Source organism: Oreochromis aureus, linkage group 4 (genome assembly GCF_013358895.1).
Source record: "Oreochromis aureus strain Israel breed Guangdong linkage group 4, ZZ_aureus, whole genome shotgun sequence".
In the NCBI taxonomy this organism is placed as follows: Eukaryota; Metazoa; Chordata; class Actinopteri; order Cichliformes; family Cichlidae; genus Oreochromis; species Oreochromis aureus.
The window spans coordinates 29,904,834-29,923,257 of record NC_052945.1 but is presented as its reverse complement, the minus strand read 5'-3'; the positions used below and the strand labels follow the sequence as shown (position 1 = coordinate 29,923,257).

At 40.3% G+C, this 18,424-nt stretch overlaps 1 protein-coding gene across 2 annotated transcripts; it reads right to left on the bottom strand.

Moving 5' to 3' along the window:
• Positions 1-11: 11 nt before the first annotated feature.
• zgc:158403 (tetratricopeptide repeat protein 39A) lies at positions 12-17,041 on the bottom strand. Of its 2 annotated transcripts, XM_031750378.2 has the most exons (19): positions 16,760-17,041; positions 16,473-16,628; positions 12,753-12,857; positions 12,143-12,274; positions 11,753-11,811; positions 10,537-10,604; positions 10,258-10,322; positions 9,766-9,865; positions 9,604-9,669; positions 9,399-9,507; positions 9,196-9,263; positions 5,961-6,020; positions 5,585-5,746; positions 5,390-5,481; positions 3,713-3,833; positions 3,512-3,623; positions 3,316-3,430; positions 2,591-2,707; positions 12-1,131 (listed from the first exon to the last, which is right to left on the bottom strand). In XM_031750378.2, the coding sequence occupies exons 2-19, from the start codon at positions 16,505-16,507 to the stop codon at positions 1,023-1,025; spliced, it is 1,695 nt and encodes a 564-aa protein (XP_031606238.2). In that variant the 5' UTR covers positions 16,508-16,628; positions 16,760-17,041; the 3' UTR covers positions 12-1,022. The 2 variants fall into 2 exon arrangements, with proteins under 2 accessions (XP_031606238.2, XP_039466934.1); XM_039611000.1 differs by lacking the exon at positions 16,760-17,041 and having other exon boundaries at positions 16,473-16,744.
• Positions 17,042-18,424: the final 1,383 nt, after the last annotated feature.

The window sequence follows — 18,424 nt, the reverse complement described above, 5'->3', positions numbered from 1 at the left end:
ATGAGGCCAAGTTCAGCAATTTTCATGATTGCAGACATCCATAAGAACAATTTATTTATACAAAAATAATTTTTACACTCAAGTTTTTTGAAAAGTGCACACGCCGTGTCTCAGCACTGACGTGCGATTCAATCGAGCACACCGACGCGCTGAGTGTGAACAGCAGTAAGCCGTAGTTTAGCCTCACTGGCTCTGCCGTGCTCATGTGGTGCACCCGTACAGAAAGGGCCCGCAGTGCACGAGCCAGTCCTCCTTCATGCTCGTTATCTTTGTCTAAAAGATGTTTGTGCAGCTGCACATGAAATGCTGTAGCCATCTCAACACCTCATACAATACCAAACGTGTGGCAGTAGCAGCGTCTAACCCTGTAAGGTCCAAGTTCTCATCGGTGATGATGAAGTAACACCAACCCTGAACTTAACCCAAACTCACTGGTGGAAAAAAAAATAAGAACTTTGAGGTTAAATTAAAGTTTGTGTGTCTGTAGGAATGCAGAATTGAAAAAAAAAAAAAAAAAAAAGGCCCAATTTAGGAGAAACATTATTTTCAGAAGCCAAAAATCATATTTTAATGTCTTAGGGTTCGTAGCACTTAGACGTCACAGGAGCGACTACTGCATATTACACAGAGCTCTTTTAGAACAGTAAAATAAATTCATTGCATTTCATTAGGTCTTAATTCTATTAAATATTTCTCGTGGCTTCCAATCACTTAAGATTTAGTGTTTATTAGTGTAAACAATAAAATCATGGCCTATAAAATAAATGTCAAATGTGTGTTAACCTGTGGAAGGTGGTGAAATTAAAGGTCCCTCAGCTGTGCCTCTCTGACAAATATTCTACAGATTACACCTTTGTCAATCTTAAATTGTGGAGTGCATATGATCTCACACACACAAAGGTAAACCTGACCACAGCAATAAAATATGCAGTGTACACTTGTTGAAAAAGGCACTTTGGTCAAAAACTGAAGTAGCTGTAACTGAGGGGAATTGGAGACTCGCGGGAGGAGCCTAAGCAGTCTTAGAGGTGGGTGTCATCATCCTCACCGGGATCAGCCTTGAGTTTGGCAAGAGCAGCATGCACCCTGAACTGTGTGCGAGACTCCATGGAGTAGTCTTTGTAGTTGTGCCTGTAAGTCAGAACAGCAGACGTGGTAAGAGCGTGCCCTACAATGAAACATAACTTGCCATGCACATTATATGCTGCTGTTGGATGCATGTTTCTAAAGTACATGCAAGTAGATGGATGAGAAATGGATAAAACAAGTGTTTGGCATCGGCACCCTTAAAGATGATCACGCTTGAAGAACTGGAGTCATTACCAGTTAATGGATGTGTTTACACAGGGATAGGGCGACCTCTAGTGTTCCCTACAGTTGCTAACAACCATTTTACTGCAGTCCTATTTAACAGACATGAAATTAAGACAGATTTTAATTATAATAAAAATATAGGTGATACTGGGCATGGATGACAGAATGCTATATCACAATATTTACCAATATAGAAATTTTTGATGGACAATTTGAGTAGAAGCTGGGAAAAAGTGGAACATTTTAAAGCAGTGTCATATGAAGGTACAGCAGTCTGAGTTGGCACAACTTGTTCCATTTTAGCAAATAACCCCTAAAAAACATCATCTTCCTAACTTTGCATTTCAGGATTCCGTGAGTTTTACAAGTACACCAATTTTGTTTACTTTTGGTACACTCGTAGTGTTTCGATTTTACACTACACTAAGATAACCTACTAACTACAGTACTAACACACCATAAAATAAAATAACATAACCACTTGTTATAACCAAAGTATGCAGAAGAGCATCTCTGAACACACATGGTGTTGAAGCCTGATGCAGATGGACTATAAGAGCAGAAGACCACACTGGTGTGCCACTCCTGTCAGCTAGTCTTGAGTTCACATGAGCTCGTTGAAACTGAACAATAGCAGATCGGAATAAAGTTGCCTGGTCTGATGAGTCTCGACTTCTTGTACAGCGTTCAGGTGGGGTTAAGTTTGGTATAAACAACATGAAAGCATGGATCCACCCTGCCTTGTATTAACAGTTCAGACTGATTGTGGCATAATGTTGCTGGGGATATTGTCTTGGCACACTTCGATCCCCTTTGTAACATCTCAACAGCGTTTAAACGCCAAGGCCTCCCTGAGTACTGCTGCTGACTGTGTCCAGCCCTTTATGCCTGCTGTGTACCCACTATCATGACAACCCAAGGTGTACCTAATGAACTGGCCAGCGAGTGTATACATAATTTTGTTTTGTGATGCAGCATGCCAGCACTTTAAACTTCCATCCAACTAATTAGTGTCATTTACTACTCATTTACATACCATTGGCACTAAAGTGAAGCTGGGCTCATCTGCTCAGACTGAACTCAAATGGAAGCAAAAATGCGTGGCTATGTGAGGCACACTATGTGGGCTTGTTCAGTTGAAAGCCAGCTGAATAAGGTTCTAGCTCCCTGCCAGTGCCACTAAAATGGTAGAAAACTAGTGCAAACTTTTATATTCAAAACAGAATGCTGCAGTCTCACAATAATATGGATAGTGAAGACTAAAGAAGTGACTTACTTGGCCTTGTGCAATATCTTAATAGCGTCGTCCCTTCTGCCTTGGTCTATGTAAAGCAGACTGAGCTCCACGAGACAGTTAGGCACCAAGTAGTGGTCAAACCTGATCTTCTTTTCACTGCAAAAAGAAGTGAGTTAAATATTCATTTTACACGGACATTCATTTAAGACATAGGCTATGATGTTGATCCTGCACTGTACTCAATGTGGCATCCTTGGGAAGGATGGGTTGTGGTGCAGGTGGCTGACTAATTTGGTGAATAAACAAACGTCTCTCTTGAGGACTGTCAGTGTAATTTAAGCTGAAAGTCCTTCTTGATTGCCACGCAAATATTCACACTGTGACGTAGGGAGATGAGAGTTTTATGGCTGCAAAACAAACATGGCACTGAAAGGACGTCCAATAAAGAGTTACCCTGATACGTTTTAAAAGGAAAACTTGCAGAACTTATGTAATGTTTGGAAAACCAGAGAAAACACTAATGTAAAAAGCTTGTATTACAGGTTTTAGTAGTTGTAAGTAGTAAGATTCTGAAGTACTCAATCCTCCTCTGCCACTAATTCAAGAAAACACACAGTGTGTTAACCAGTGTTGCCCAAAAAAACATTGCAATGAAAGGCTGGTATTCATTTGTTCACACAAGATTAACCGATTCTGAAGAAACTGCTTTCACTGTGAGCAGGAAATAACTTGTCTGCATCTGAAATGAATCTGCTGGAGCTCACCTGGAACACACTTTGTTAAAGCACTCTTCAGCAGCCTGGAGGAGGCCTTGATTCTTCAAACAAAGGCCCTTCAACATGTGGATCACACAGCGGTCGTCCACTGTGTACTCGTTTACTGCAGGGGATGGAGCAGACACCATAAGCAAACATGAAAAACTGCGTGTTCCTGTTTCAGGTTGAAAAAGGGCAGCAATACCAGGAGCTTCCAGTAGAGTGCGCTCTGCCTCCACCAACGTCTGCATCATGCCTTCAGTTAGCTCTGGTCTCTTGTTGATCATACTGAACCCATTCCACATGTACATCATTTCCTGTAGTGAAGCAGTTCATATTGTTGGGACGCTCTTTTAACCAAACATAGCAGTTATTATATGTCTTTATTTTATTTCGTAACTCTTACCAGCACTGGTACAGGTAACCTGACTGGGCGGGCAGCCTTGTAGCGTCTGGCTTTACGAATTGCAAACTTCTCCGTTGGAGGAGACTTCCCCGCTATCTTCTGCTTCAAGGTGGGCACTTGTCTAAAACGACAGGGGATATACACAGACACACCAATGCACGATTCAGTTAGTAAGACGACACTTAAGTACACCATGTGACTGTTTGGCCTCGTAGTGAGTGTAGGCTGTTACTCTGCTGTTTACCTCAGCTGTCAATATGTGTCCGTGTCTATTTATTGTAAAGTAGGCTATAAGACTTTGTGTAAGGATAAAAATCGATGGACCAGAGAAGCTCACTTCTTCCCGATGACGGCGATACGGATGTGAGTTGCTGAGGATATCCTTAACTTTTCTGAGGGTGAGGCTACCACTGTTAGCCCCTGTTAGCTGCTGCTAGTTAGTGTTTGTAGTGAAAATTTCTTTGACATGGATTTAACATTGTTGGACTTAGCAAATAAACTCTTATGTGATGTAAGAATGTAATCTCTGTTTATCAGAAGAAAAGTTTGACTTTTAGGACCCTTGAGCCAATAATTAGCTGGTTTAATGTTAGCTTATAAGCAGCTAATATGACAAGATGTTTTTGTGGTTTTGTTTGTAGTTTTGTTGTCAGCTGTCTGGAGATTTGACGATTGCATATCTAATTTGCTGACAATAAGTAATTGCAACAATATTGTGAACAAATAAGAATGTCATTTCACGTTTTCCTTTGTTAAAGCCCCGACTTGAGATCAGGAGATGAGGCTTGAGGTGAGGAGGAAGACTATAAGATTTTATTCAGATGCCAGTCATGTTGTCTCTTTCCTTTCCGTTTTCGCCTCTAGGAATGATCCCTGATATTAAATTTGCCTTCACACAAGAAGCCTGTGAGTTCCTTTCTCCTTTCCTTTGGTGTGCTACATATGTGGATGGTCTCTAGCCACATATGTGATTAAACACAAATAAGTGGAATAGTTATGTCCATGAAGGCTACTGTATTCAAGATGGCAGGGCAACATGTTGGCTTCCACAAACTGGTGCCTACTCAATTTGTAGGAAGACATAATTCCACACCAATTAACATTTTTACTTCAAAGTTTGGTCTTTTCCATATTCTAAAGGAAAAATATCTGTCTCATTAGCTGTCAAATGTACCACAGTGTTCATCCATAGCCAGCTTTCAGGTGTGAAAAATGAAACCAATTACCAAAGTGCTTGAAACCTGCGTTCTAACTGAAAGCCGCCAGATGGCGATACCTGTGGTAGGTACTTATTGAATAAATAAAATTCTGTTTTTAGGCATGTCACGTTTCAGAATGGAGGGTCATCTGTAGTACAAAACCACATGTCATTGGTTAAGGACCTGTTATTCACAAATCAATGAATGTGCAGTGACGCAGTGACCTACGTCCCTCTTTGTTGCGTCTAGTTATTTTTTTGCAACCAAGATGGTGACGGCAGAAACACTGGTCCCAACCGTTTAAAACAGGACAACAGAAAGCAGTGGATGCAATCACAGTAGCTATGTTTTTAAAAAAAAATATTGTCTGTATTGTAAACAAAAAGCACAGAGACATTTATGTGAACAATACCACTCACCTCACAGCATCTATACTGGTAAAGAGGAAGTGAGGCAAATGGATACAATCCCTGCTTACCTAAAGAGTTCCACCTCGTCCTCCCCAAAAGGCCTGGCCTCATCTTTAGGCAGCATACTGAGGTAAGCAGCTTTCATGTACACATACATGGCCTAACAGGGAGAAAGAACCATAAAGAAAGGACTCATGTATTCAATCTTCAGAATGTCTGACAATAAATTTTATTCTGATCTTCTCCCGTCATAATTTCTGTACCTTGGACCAGCGACTCTCCTGGCTCAGCAGGTCAGCGTAGAAGTACGCCATCTTCCACGCACGCTTGTACGTGAAGCACCACATCAGCTCCCAGTAGCACATGTGGTGAAACTGCTTCCATGTCTGCTGGGCTTTACAGCCGTCTTCAAAGAGTTTCACTGCCTGAGAGCACGGAGAAATTAAACCGTTAGCAGAAGAACACAGAGAGTGACAGGGCATGTTGTACATTAAATATTAACACTGGGCGCTGGTTTCTTGGAGCTCATTTCCTTAAAAACATAGAAACACTGCCACAGCAACTGGATTATCTTTCATGCTCCTCATACCCTCAAGAAGTGCAATCAAGTCATGTTTTCTTGACATTTTCCAAACACACCTCATCAATGTTCCCTTTGATTTCCTCAGTTCGACCAGCAAAGAAGAGGAATATGGCCCCCTAAAAAAAAGATGAGAATTTAACAGTGTTTAGATTTGTACATTTTTCTGTCTATCTGGAAGCACATCATACAACAATCATTCTCTAGTGTTTGATCAAGAAATTTTCATCCGAGCGCTCAGTTTGTTCTCTGGGATGGGCTGTGAGTAAAAGGTGGAGCAGAGAGAAGGATTGTGAATTTACAAGAATGTGCGTCATGTGCAGCGGTAGTGATGGCATGAAGCAAGTGTGACATGGATGAGCGAGCTCTGTAAGGTGTGGATGGATGGCAACGTGAATACAATCAACAACTGTGTGAAAACTATGGCGTGAACCCGTCAGAGACAATATACATTTACAAGCTATACAAAAAACTGAATTTTTTGGCAGTAATAAATGATTCTGTTTTGCCTTTTTGGCCAAAAATTCCTATCTGTTATCATACGTTCGTTCTGACCACTACAAGGATCATTCACTGCGTATGGAACTTCAACTATGGCAAGCAGAGTTGGTCAAAGTTTAACCACATTACTTCATACAGTTCTTTTGTTGCTAAGTTCCACTCTTATCAGCTACTCTAGCGTGTGCAAATATGAGTTCAACTAATGTCATCCCACCATCCACTTTCTTCTGCTTATTCAATTCAGAGTCAGAACTGGGATGGAGCCTATTCCAGTGGTCATAAGGAGGGAGATGGGGTACATTGTGGATAGTTCGCCAACATAATGGGCTAACGGAGAGGGACAGACATCTATTCACACTCACATTCACACTAAAGACAATTTAGAGCCACCAGTTAACCTAAACAGTCATTGGACTGTGGGAGAAAGCCAGTGTACCTGGAAACCTATGCCAACATTACACAGAAAGGCTGGCTGTTGGATTCAAATCCAGCTAACCACCATACTGCTGTGCAAACTTCAAATACTAAAAATTATGAGTTAAAAATTCCTAGAGCCCTGTGTCCTGTTTTGTCTGACCAAATGACCCAAACATATTCAGTTAATGTGAATTTTTTAAAAAGGTCACATTTAGATTTAAAAAAAAAGCTTTAAAAAAACGATTTGATCATCAGAATAGTTGATGATTCAAATCTGTTTATTAATCAGCCAGTTGTCACAGTGCTGACTACAATGCTTCAATGCAACTACTAAAACCTGTAATACAGCTTCTGTCATGTGATTAAAACTAAAACATCTAAACAGAAATGACACTTTAATAGAGAACTCTAAAGAACGGTATTGACGTTCCATAAAGTTGGTGTATTTATTACAAAAAAAAAAAAAAATCAGTCAAATCTACAGCAGCAAACCAAAAGACTCTTCTCCAAATACTTACTCATTATGTAAACATGGATGTATTTGAAGAGCAGCCAGTGCTACCGACAGTTACAAAAGACACAATGGGACTGACAGGAGTGCAGGCACGCTAGTTTTTATTCTTTCTATTGATTAAACAGTCCCTGAGTCTAAAAGAGATTTTATTTCCTCCATGGGACTCACAACATGGAAGGAAACCTGGAAGCTATAGTCTGCTGCCTAACGTAGCAGAGTGTATGATTATGACAGTCCTGAACTAAGCTGCTCTGGGCTGCAAAAGACATTACTGGGTTGGTGGTACTAACTTTAGCGGTCTTCAAGGGTATTTTTAAATGCTTGAATCATAGTTTAGTCTATGGTACAGTATATGGTTGAAACATCATGACTACCTCGAGAATTTACTATAGCTGGTAAACTAACTGCTGACACACTAACCAGCAGGCCAGCTAGTCACAAGGAAACCCTGAACAGTTCAATAAAATAGCCTCAAATGTTTTTAGGACTCCTTTTTCCATTTTATCTCACACTTGCAGACTGAATCACAATTAAACTGATCGGAACTGACTTTCTCACATAGTGTTACCACCTCAAATGTTGTCTGTTAGCAACAATGCATACCCTGTCTTACCCCAGTCTGTGAGTCATTAACAGGAGACTAACACACAGTTGGTAAACAACATCATTATAAAGTGGTTCATTATGTAACCGGAGAAAATTGCATTTTATTTCTATAACACTTTTAAAACCAAAGTGCTTTACACTAAAATAAAATAGAACAAAACTGACACTGCACACATTCACCATGTTTACATGACATATCCCAACAGCAGCCCATCATCCAATTACAGTTCTAGAAACCAGCAGTTTCCAAACGCTTAACAAAAAAGGTATGTCCTTACAAAAACTGTTACAGTTGGTGTCTGAGGTCAGAGTTTCAGTGCAACAACAGCAAAGACATGAGCACCTTCTGAAATAAGTTTGACCACAACATGATCAGACTGACCGAGAAGCCAACATTAATGATCCTGCAGCATTATCTACCACATATGCATATACAACCCCATTAAATGCTTCTGGATACTGGATTCTGTAATTAGCCAGTGCAAGGCTAATAACAGTATACAGTTATATTCCAGTTTAGAAGTAACAAAGACATGCATAACCCTTTGCAGATCAGAAGGTTGCAAAGATGTTTTTAGTCTGGAGGTTGTTCTGAGGTGGAAGAAACTGATCTTTACCACCGCAAAAGGTTTTTAAGCTGTGTTTTTAAGAAAAGGAGTTAAATAGCCCAGGTAATGCTTCAGCCTCTCAGTTAATACTGGAGAGCTTCTGTTTTGAACTGACTTAACTGTAAGAAAGTGTGGGATATCTCATTTTTTTAATATCCAAAAATGCACTCATTGAGCCTTCTTATGTAATAGTGATTTCCAAGATTCAAAAGGTAAATACAGCCATAAATATTCTGCATATGAAAAGAAATGTTATGTTGGCAGATAATTTGACCATGAGGGAGCATGTACAAAGAAAAAAAGAACAGGCCCTGAGACAGATGCCTGTGGAACTCCAAGTGTCACATTAAGTGACATAGAAAAGTGTTAGCCAAGTGAGAGTCAAATGCTTGACTGCTGCACAGTCTCCAAGTGCTCACTGAGTAAGTCACAGTCAAAAAGGTTCAAAGCAGCACTCAAGTCCAGCAAAACTGAGATAGAACAATCACCGAGCACAATATTGTTTGTCACTTTCAAAAAAGCAGACTCAATACCATGAAAGGCCCTGAAACCTGACTGAAAGGTTTCATAGTCTCTAGTCTAGAAAGGACAATAGTTGAATACAGACAATTTTTTATAAAACTTTTTAAAATAATTAGAGTAAGTTACCCGTGGGTAGCGCAGACGGAAAGGTTTCAGCAATCTCTCAGCTTCCACCACCTCTCCCTCGCCTGTCCCTGAGAGGATAAAATGGACATATAATATAACACAGACGTCTTCTAGGAATGATTAAAAAAAACAACTGAATTTTATTTTTTTTTATATATTTTTTTCCTTTTCTAATTTTTTAAAAGTGTGAATGTTAGCACTACCTAGTATGAATGTGAGGAAGGTGTAGTAGCAGAGCAGCAGCAGAGCACACAGCATAGAGCGCAAGTTCATCCCCGTCGCACCATCGTTCAAAAGAGACAAGCCGTATTCCTGAATAGCATTAAAAAGAAAAGAGAAAGTATCATAAAATAACAGATGTCTGCTAATGATTAAGTACACAGAGGTGGAAGTGTATGTTCATCGCACCTTGTCTCCAGAGAAGCCTGCAAACTCCAAAACTTTGAGTATCCGCGGAGGGAAGAGAGAGAGAGTCTGTAAGCAAAGAAGACCTGATAAACTGAATAATACAAACATGCAATTATACACATGCAGCCACCCAGCAGTGCAAATATATAATGTGGGACATACCAGATTAAACGCCCCTATCCCGAATGCTATTCCTCCTTCTAAGTGAACGTGGCTGGGTTCTTTGAGACAGTGGTGCGATTTTATGAATGAATGCAGTTCTCTGCATTATGAAAAATGACAAATGACAAATATTTCAGCTTTCTAATCACACAGCTTATCATATCATCTTTTTACTACAGAGGTTAATGAAAAGTAAAAACATGGAAGGGTTCAGGAAACACTTGTTCGAGACTGCTTTGACTTCTATCATTTCTTGTATCTCACAATTTATCTGAACTTGCATTTGTGATAAACCGGCAAATCCTACAACTGTAAAACTGGTGAAGTAGCCATTTAATAATCACAGTGCAAATATGTTTTAGTGATTGCATTATGTTTAGACATTAAATACAGACAAGTGAAAGTAAAGTTCAAAATTACTTTAATTACTATACTGCATTATAAAAATTACACATTTACTTAAAAAAGCTTCTTGTTTCATTGTTTACTTACTTGTAAATAAGGTAACTGTTTCGTACTTTGATTCCTCCTTTGATAAAACTCACCATGTTCTCATCCTGCAAAACAGTGCAACGAGTGCATTGCTACATTTTACCTGTGTGTTGTTTGCAAACAAATTTAACATGACATGAATGATTTTTCCATTCTATCTGTTATATGAGGCAAGTTCTACAGCTTGTGCAGTTTCAGAAAACTAGACTGGGAGGTTGTGCTGTTTTTGAATATGTAGAGAAATTTTTACTTTGTTAGAAGGATATTAGCATACTGCACCTGCAGGAAGGTGAGAGCAGCTCTTTGGAGTTGACACTCTGCATAACAGACTTCCGCATGGAGCTGCACTGCAAAAACACAGTCATATATATATATATATATATATATATATATATATATATATATATATATATATATATATATATATATATATATATATATATATATATATATATATATATATATATATATATATACAGATTAAATGATAAAAGATAAACGATGAAAACAATGAAGTGTAAGATCCAGGTATACTCCTTGCTTTGGTGTTCATCTACCAGGCAGGCGCTTCCTAGCTTAACCCTCCATATGTAAACCTGACTGAAGGTGCGGAAATAATGGTTTCACTGCTACATCACAGCAAGGAATGAAAAACAAAAGTTGTATGAATGTGTTCATTAATAGCTGGGGTCCCTCAGGGATTAGTGCTGGAACAGCTATTGTTCATTTTCCTTTTTCTAGGTTCTCTGATCTGTTTAAGACACTGTTAAAGCAGCTCTACGGGTACAAGTATGAGTCTGCCAGCCAATCACATAGCTGCATTCTGAAAAACGGTCTGTTTTACATTGTAGCTCATGATCAAACCCACTCAACATCTATAACTCTATAACTTTGGTTGTAGGATAATTTTGAGCTAACATTACTAACACTTCCATGCATTGTTACATTGTTAAACTGTAATTCTTTGGTGATCCTGATTTCTTTTCTTAGCTCAACTGTCATTTTAATTTTTCCTATATAGGTCTACAACCTGCATTCCCATCAGCCTCAGCTATACTGGAAAAAACTACATGCAAAATACATGACAGCACATTAGAATGGTATCACATTAAACCAAGGTGGCACACACAGTAAAAATTATGCACTCTTAAGATCAGTTTTTTAACAATGTTAGTGAGATCACGTTGGTATATCAATGTATAATGGAACTTTTTGAGAGGATTCCAAAATGTTAATTCTGTTCATCCAGATGTAGTAACTTAGTCTCAGACTCTTCCTAGACTGCAGAAATCACTTGCATGAGTAAAGAAATGTTTTCGCCACTGAAAATGCAACGTCCAGGGGTGTTTAAAGATATCTATTTAAGTACAGGCATATGGGGAAATTGGCTTCTTTAAAAATAAATAAATAAATAAATTATAGACATTTCTCCACTGCATTTTTGTCTTGGAAGGACCCTTTAAAACTACAAGAGTGGTGCATTTAAGCCTTTTACCTTCAGAAAGTGACCCCCCAGCTGATTTGTTGGAAAGGCTGGAAGACTTCCGTCGAAATCTGAAAACAAAAATCAAATGGTACTTCAGGACACTCAGACACTGTCTGACTACTGCAGCCATGTTATCTGACACATCAATCATTTGCCAATCAAATGTGTCTATTTTCTGTTATCTAAGAAGTTGCTATTGTGAATTATATTATGCAAACACAGTCAAACTGGTACTATGGTCACATGAGAGCCATAAAAGTACATGCAGCTCTTAAAATTTGCCTCTGTGGCTCATGAAATGTGGAAGAGTTCAATGCATCCAAACTGAGGATTGGGGGTTGTTACCATCATTAACTTTTGTAAGACAGAATCAGGGGACAACAGTCTAGACATCCTGACCTCTGACAGACCTCCTGGGCACTCTTCATGGTATTTCCTGCATTGGTGATGTCATCCTGCTGGAAAGTCATCATTGCTTGCATTTCCAACACTGTGGCGTAGATAAGAGCATGGTACATACTCTCATTCACTCTACATAAAAAACACAGAGTTGCAGGATCAACATCACACACCTCAGGCTGTAAGCAAACATGCAGTTACTGTATGACCTCTGCATTTCCCTGTTGCGCAAAGATAAGAGTAAATATCTGTCTCTTTTTATTCTTCCTATCTCCTCCACCATCCCAGTCCGTCTTGTGCATGGTGTTTATTTTGCAGGCCTAACATTCTGTCCGCTGTTGAATCAGTCAGACCTTGGGCGTCAGCTTCGGCAAACACTTCATATCCTGGAGAACTGAAGCCTGACAGGAAGGCCACTGCTTCACAGTTCACACCATATAAGTCTCTGAATATCACCAGAGGCTAAAATACTGCTGACATCATGCTGAAAATGTACCACTATGAACGCTGTGAAACGAAGCACGCACACCACAAGCACATACAGTCTACATTGTAAGAGTTAGATGAAACCTCCAGGGAGCAAAAACCTGGCTATGGATTGTTGTGTCACCTTGGCCGCAGCTTCTCCAGGCTCTCATTGAAGTGGTTGTTAAGGAAGAGATCCAACGCCTCCATACAGTCATCCAAGCACTCTTTCAGGGTCATCTCAGAGAAGCTATTGCACGTACACACACACACACACACACACACACACACACACAGCTGTGACTCAGGGTAAAACAAGCCTAGCAGTATTAGCATGAGATAATAGACAAGATCTATTCAGGTTCAGCGATTAACATGCCTTCGAGTTAAAGCTTATATCCGCGTTTACATGCAGGCATGTTTACTTTGTGAACATGCTTAAAAGACTCTTTAAACCCAGTCGTTCTTTAATAAGATCGCAGCAAGTGGGACAAAATATTAGATTAAAAAACATACGGTAGTCTAATTGAGCTTTTTCTTTTTACATTTTTTACTTGCAGTTTGAAGTAACACCCTCCGTTTCACTACGTGAAAGAATGCAAAACTACACAAGTCTCCTTCCTGGTGCAGCACTTTTTTCTTCTTCTTATTATTTTAACACTAGAAGTCCCAGGCTTTTCTAACCCTCTGTCAGCCAAGTGGAAGCTAACTTGGCTAGTCTGTTAGCATCAATTCATATGTAAATTGGGTCGTTACCTGAGAATTGTGGAGGGGAGTGGGGGAGTGTGAATGATTGCGGATTTCTAACTGCAAACTGCCTCTTTGTTTGTGTGTGGGGAGGGGAACTGCTAAAAGCTGTGAACTTCATTTTGTGTTCGTCTTGATGCATTCTCAATCATCCAGGAAAATAAATCTCAAAAGATTTATTGATAAAAACAGTACAAAAAAACAAAAAATATTTCTACAAAAACAACCATTTGTACACATATTTACAGATAATAATAAAAAGTGAGTGAGTACATTTCAATCACTCACAATCCTGGCACTACCATGGTATCTGTAGTCTGCATGTACCACATGTGTATCTGTAGCAGTGAACACATCGCACAGTGGCATGATTGTTCTTGCATTTGTGTTTGACCTGACACGTGGCTCTTTTTCCAGGTCTAGGTGTGGAGGGTTGTGTCCGAAGCAACTGTTCTTTTCTTGCCTTCTTCCCAGCCATATGAGAGTTAGCCAACTCTCTTGCAAACTCCACCAGGAAGTCCACCCGTCTTTCCTGCGTCCCGGTGCATGCTGATACAGCACATGTGCATTCAGTGCTGCCATGTCAATCATGTTATAGAACACGACAACTGGCCAGCGCCGTGTTCCTCTGCGACCCGTGTACTCCTGCACCATCTGGTCCATCACATCTACGCCACACTTTGTGGTGTTGTAAAGGAGACAGTGTTTGGCTTCCTTTTGGTGGTGTTATCAGTCTGAACCACGCTGTGCATGCTGCTAAGACAATAGACTGTCTTCTTCCGTTTGGCCGCACACGCCGTCAGCGTGGCAGCAGAGGTTGAAAACACCTAAGAAATAAGATAAATTGTTATTTCCATAGCACTTTTACACACAATGAAACACATAAACATAGAACCACAAAGACCTGCAGCCTACCTGAGGGTGAATTCATTGCGATTTGTGTATCTAGCGGATTGAGGAATTTCCAGCGAATCTTGTTGACTGTGCCGAGGATGGTGGTTTTCCGTCTAAAGTTTTTGCATGAAGTGAAAGCGATGTGAAGAAATTGTCCATGGTAACATTTCTGCCCTTGTCTGGGAATGGTTCCATCAGCCTCATCACTACATTTTCAGACAGTCTCTCCCCACTGGACGACGATTGGGGTCCTTGCCAAGATATGGGAGGACATTGCAAATGTACTTGGATTTTAGGTCGCAGCCACCCAAAACTTGATAGGGTTTACTTGCAATATACTGCAGGAAACAGCACCGAGTCTTTGATCTTGATCTTGATCAAAGATCTTGATCTTCTTGAGGGGTTACTAGAGTTCCATGACTACGTGACTGCTGGTCAGCAAACCTGGGAAACCCACAGATCATTGGAACTATGCCAGCGTAACCGCTTCCAAGACATCATGCAACACCTACGCTTTGATGACAGGTCCACCCGCAGTGATCGATCAAAGACTGATAAGTTCGCTGCAGTTTCCAGTGTGTGGGGATCATTTGTCACCAACTGCATCACGTGCTACAACCCTGGTCTACATATCACCGTTGATGAACAGCTCTTCCCATCAAAGACTCGGGTGCTGTTTCCTGCAGTATATTGCAAGTAAACCTGACAGTTTCGGGATCAAGTTTTGGGTGGCTCTGCGACCTAAAATCCAAGTACATTTGCAATGTCCTCCTATATCTTGGCAGGGACCCCAATCGTCCCAGTGGGGACAGACTGTCTGAAAATGTAGTGATGAGGCTGATGGAACCATTCCTAGACAAGGGCAGAAATGTTACCACGGACAATTTCTTCACATCGCTTTCACTTGCATAAAAAAACTTAGACGGAAAACCACCATCCTCGGCACAGTCAACAAGATTCACCGGAAATTCCTCAATCCGCTAGATACACAAATCGCAATGAATTCACCACTCAGGTAGGCTGCAGGTCTTTTGTGGTTCTATGTTTATGTGTTTCATTGTGTGTAAAAGTGCTATGGAAATAACAATTTATCTTATTTCTTAGGTATTTTCAACCAATGCGCCAAACGGAAGAAGACTATATTCTTAGCAGCATGCACAGCGTGGTTCAGACTGATAACACCACCAAAAGGAAGCCAAACACTGTCGCCTTTTTACAACACCACAAAGTGTGGCGTGGATGTGATGGACCAGATGGTGCGGGAGTACACGGTCCGCAGAGGAACACGGCGCTGGCCAGTTGCCGTGTTCTATAACATGATTGACATGGCAGCACTGAATGCACTTGTGCTGTATCAAGCATGCAGGAAAGACGGTGGACTTCCTGGTGGAGTTTGCAAGAGAGTTGGCTAACTCTCATATGGCTGGGAAGAAGGCAAGAAAAGAACAGTTGCTTCGACACAACCCTCCACACCAGCCCTGGAAAAGAGCCACGTGTCAGGTCAAACACAAATGCAAGAACAATCATGCCACTGTGCGATGTGTTCACTGCTACAGATACACATGTGGTAAATGCAGACTACAGATACCATGGCAGTGCCAAGATTGTGAGTGATTGCTGAAAATGTTGAAATGTACTCACTCACTTTTTATTGTTATTTGTAAATATGTGTACAAATGGTTGTTTTTTTTTTTTTTGTTTTTTGTACTGTTTTATCAATAAATCTCAGCAACAAAGGAAATACACCCATGTGTGTTGATTTCTCCCTAAGGCAAACTGAAACACAAGTTTCCTTGTGGCTCAGGAAACTAACCACTCCAAGTGATTCAGCATGGCCCCACCTTATTTACATAACAAAAGCAGCTGTTCACAGGTGATTAAGGATATTAGCTAAAAGCCTACCAGCCATTTGGCTCGACGGTGGGTTTTATAGGTAGAAAAGCCAAATGGCTCTTCTCTGGGACTTCTAGTGTTAAAAATAACGTGGATAAGGAAAGGCAAACTTTTTACAAACATAAAAAAAATCTGCTCATTCACGTTTCCTGCTGCAGACAAAGGTGAATAATCACATTTATAGATCTGCTCAGGTGGCTTTTCACCATTTGCCGAGCAATACGTCACCGCTGAAGTGGACAAACCCGACAGACCCACACATAAACACTTTGTGGGAAACAACCCCAACTTTTGACGTGTCCTTGACTTTTCACTCGCCTCCTGTACTCACTTTTCCGCGGCGTTCGTCTCTCTCCCATTGGACATGTTCGCTCTCCGGGCGGCGCGCCTCCCAACACCTGTTAGGAGCTCAGCGGCACTCGCAGAAAATCGGGATGCATTCAGCTCTCACACCGCGACACCAAGCTTTCAGCTCTCACGCTTCTTCCTGTTGGCGTAAAAGCTGACAGTTAAGCTACCGGGGCTTTGCTGTCAGAAATAACAACATGCACTCCTCTGTGCAGATCCAACAGCCTGATACTGCGCATTGCGCAACAGAAGCGCAGCGCCTCCGCCTACCTCTGTGGCACCACTGCCACGCAGACACTACACCGTAACACTGATCAGTGTCAGGTGCTAGCAGCTCTTAAAGATCCGTCTTAGTCTTGACTAAGAAGTTCGGTAACTTTCAGCAGTGAATGGCGCCATTTTCCCTTTGTCTTCTCCTCCTCTCAGCAGTGAAAATGTTGAGTAAATTCTTCTTTGCGCCATTGCTGCATCTGATGCCATATGGACGCGATGATAGGCTGAGGGGAGAGCAAATATGATGAAGTGACAGAAAAAGGGTGATTAATTCGTTGTTAATCAGAATTTAAAGACAAATTATTTAGTTAGTTGCTGATTCATCCCTGATACAAAAATAAGGAAGAGGTGAGTGTAGTGTAAAATTCACGCGTCGGCTCACGTGTAATTCCACGGAATCGTGAATAGAGGTCAGTGTTGTTGAAGTTATACCTCACGAGGAGACAGATGCCAGAAGTGGTTCCTCATATAGTCTTCTAAATTTACACTTTTCTTATTTTTATTTTTAAGAAAATTAACAGTTATTCCAAAATCTTGTTTATACAGCCCCTGTCACACTTTGCATCCCTACTATGAACTGCTGGTACAATAGCAGCGCACTTGTTTGACAAACAAAGACAAAAGCAGGGTGAGATTGTGGGTAAAGGGTGGGACGGCGATGCAAAATGAATGACTTGTTGCAGTTTTGTATTTTCTAATTCGTTTTATTTTTTTTCAATTTTAGTTTGACTTTTTGTTTTAGTTTCAGTTGGTGTACAGAGTAGGTTTGTTTGTTTCTGTTTAATTTTTTAATGTTTCAAAATGTTTCGTTTTAGTTTCGTTTTATTACTTTCAGGTTTAGTCTTGCTAAGTATTGCTGTGCTGCAAGATGTAGGAAAATCCGCACAGGTATTTCAATGAAAACACAGAACTTTTTGGAAATTCGCTCACAATCTTGTAGACACCCAAGGCCCCAAGAAGGGTGTGCATCAAAGGAATTACAGCCATATCCATTTTCACAATTCCTGTTATATATGGGCAGGGGGGCTACTTTGTCATTCGATGCATTTTAACAGGATTTGTTATAAACTCACTCCCTCAGTCTAAGATCATGCAAAGAGCTTATATACACGGTCTCCCATTTTTAGAGGTTAAAATATAATTTGACATTTTACAAAATATATTTCATGGCCAGGTGAGCCTGTCCCCTTGTTAGTTGTTGATACATGGTGTAGACATCTGAAGTTGATTCAAGGTGTTGAATTTGTATTTCATGGAGTCTCAGACTAACAGGGCTGTAATCAGGGCTTAGAAATGAATGAGGTCCAGAACTTTTCTCTTAACGCTGTGGATTTAAGGTGTGGCATTCGTGCTCCAGCAGAAAAGACTCCTGAAGAGACTCTGTCCTAGAGTTGCAATACAGTCAACAAAACAGAAATGTTGGGAACTGTAAAAGGCTTGTACAACTTCCATCTTTTGCAGGAGCAACTGTGTATAAAGAAATATGGAAGAAGGCTGTTGTGTCTATGAAACAGTTAAATAAAGCAAAATAAAATGTAGAATTTTTTTTTTTTTTACTTCAAATTACAATAGCACAGAGTTACTCAGCACCTCTGGCTGTAGAATCTTTTCTATCACACAATGATTTGATCAATTGTTTTTTAATTACCCTCCAAAATTGAT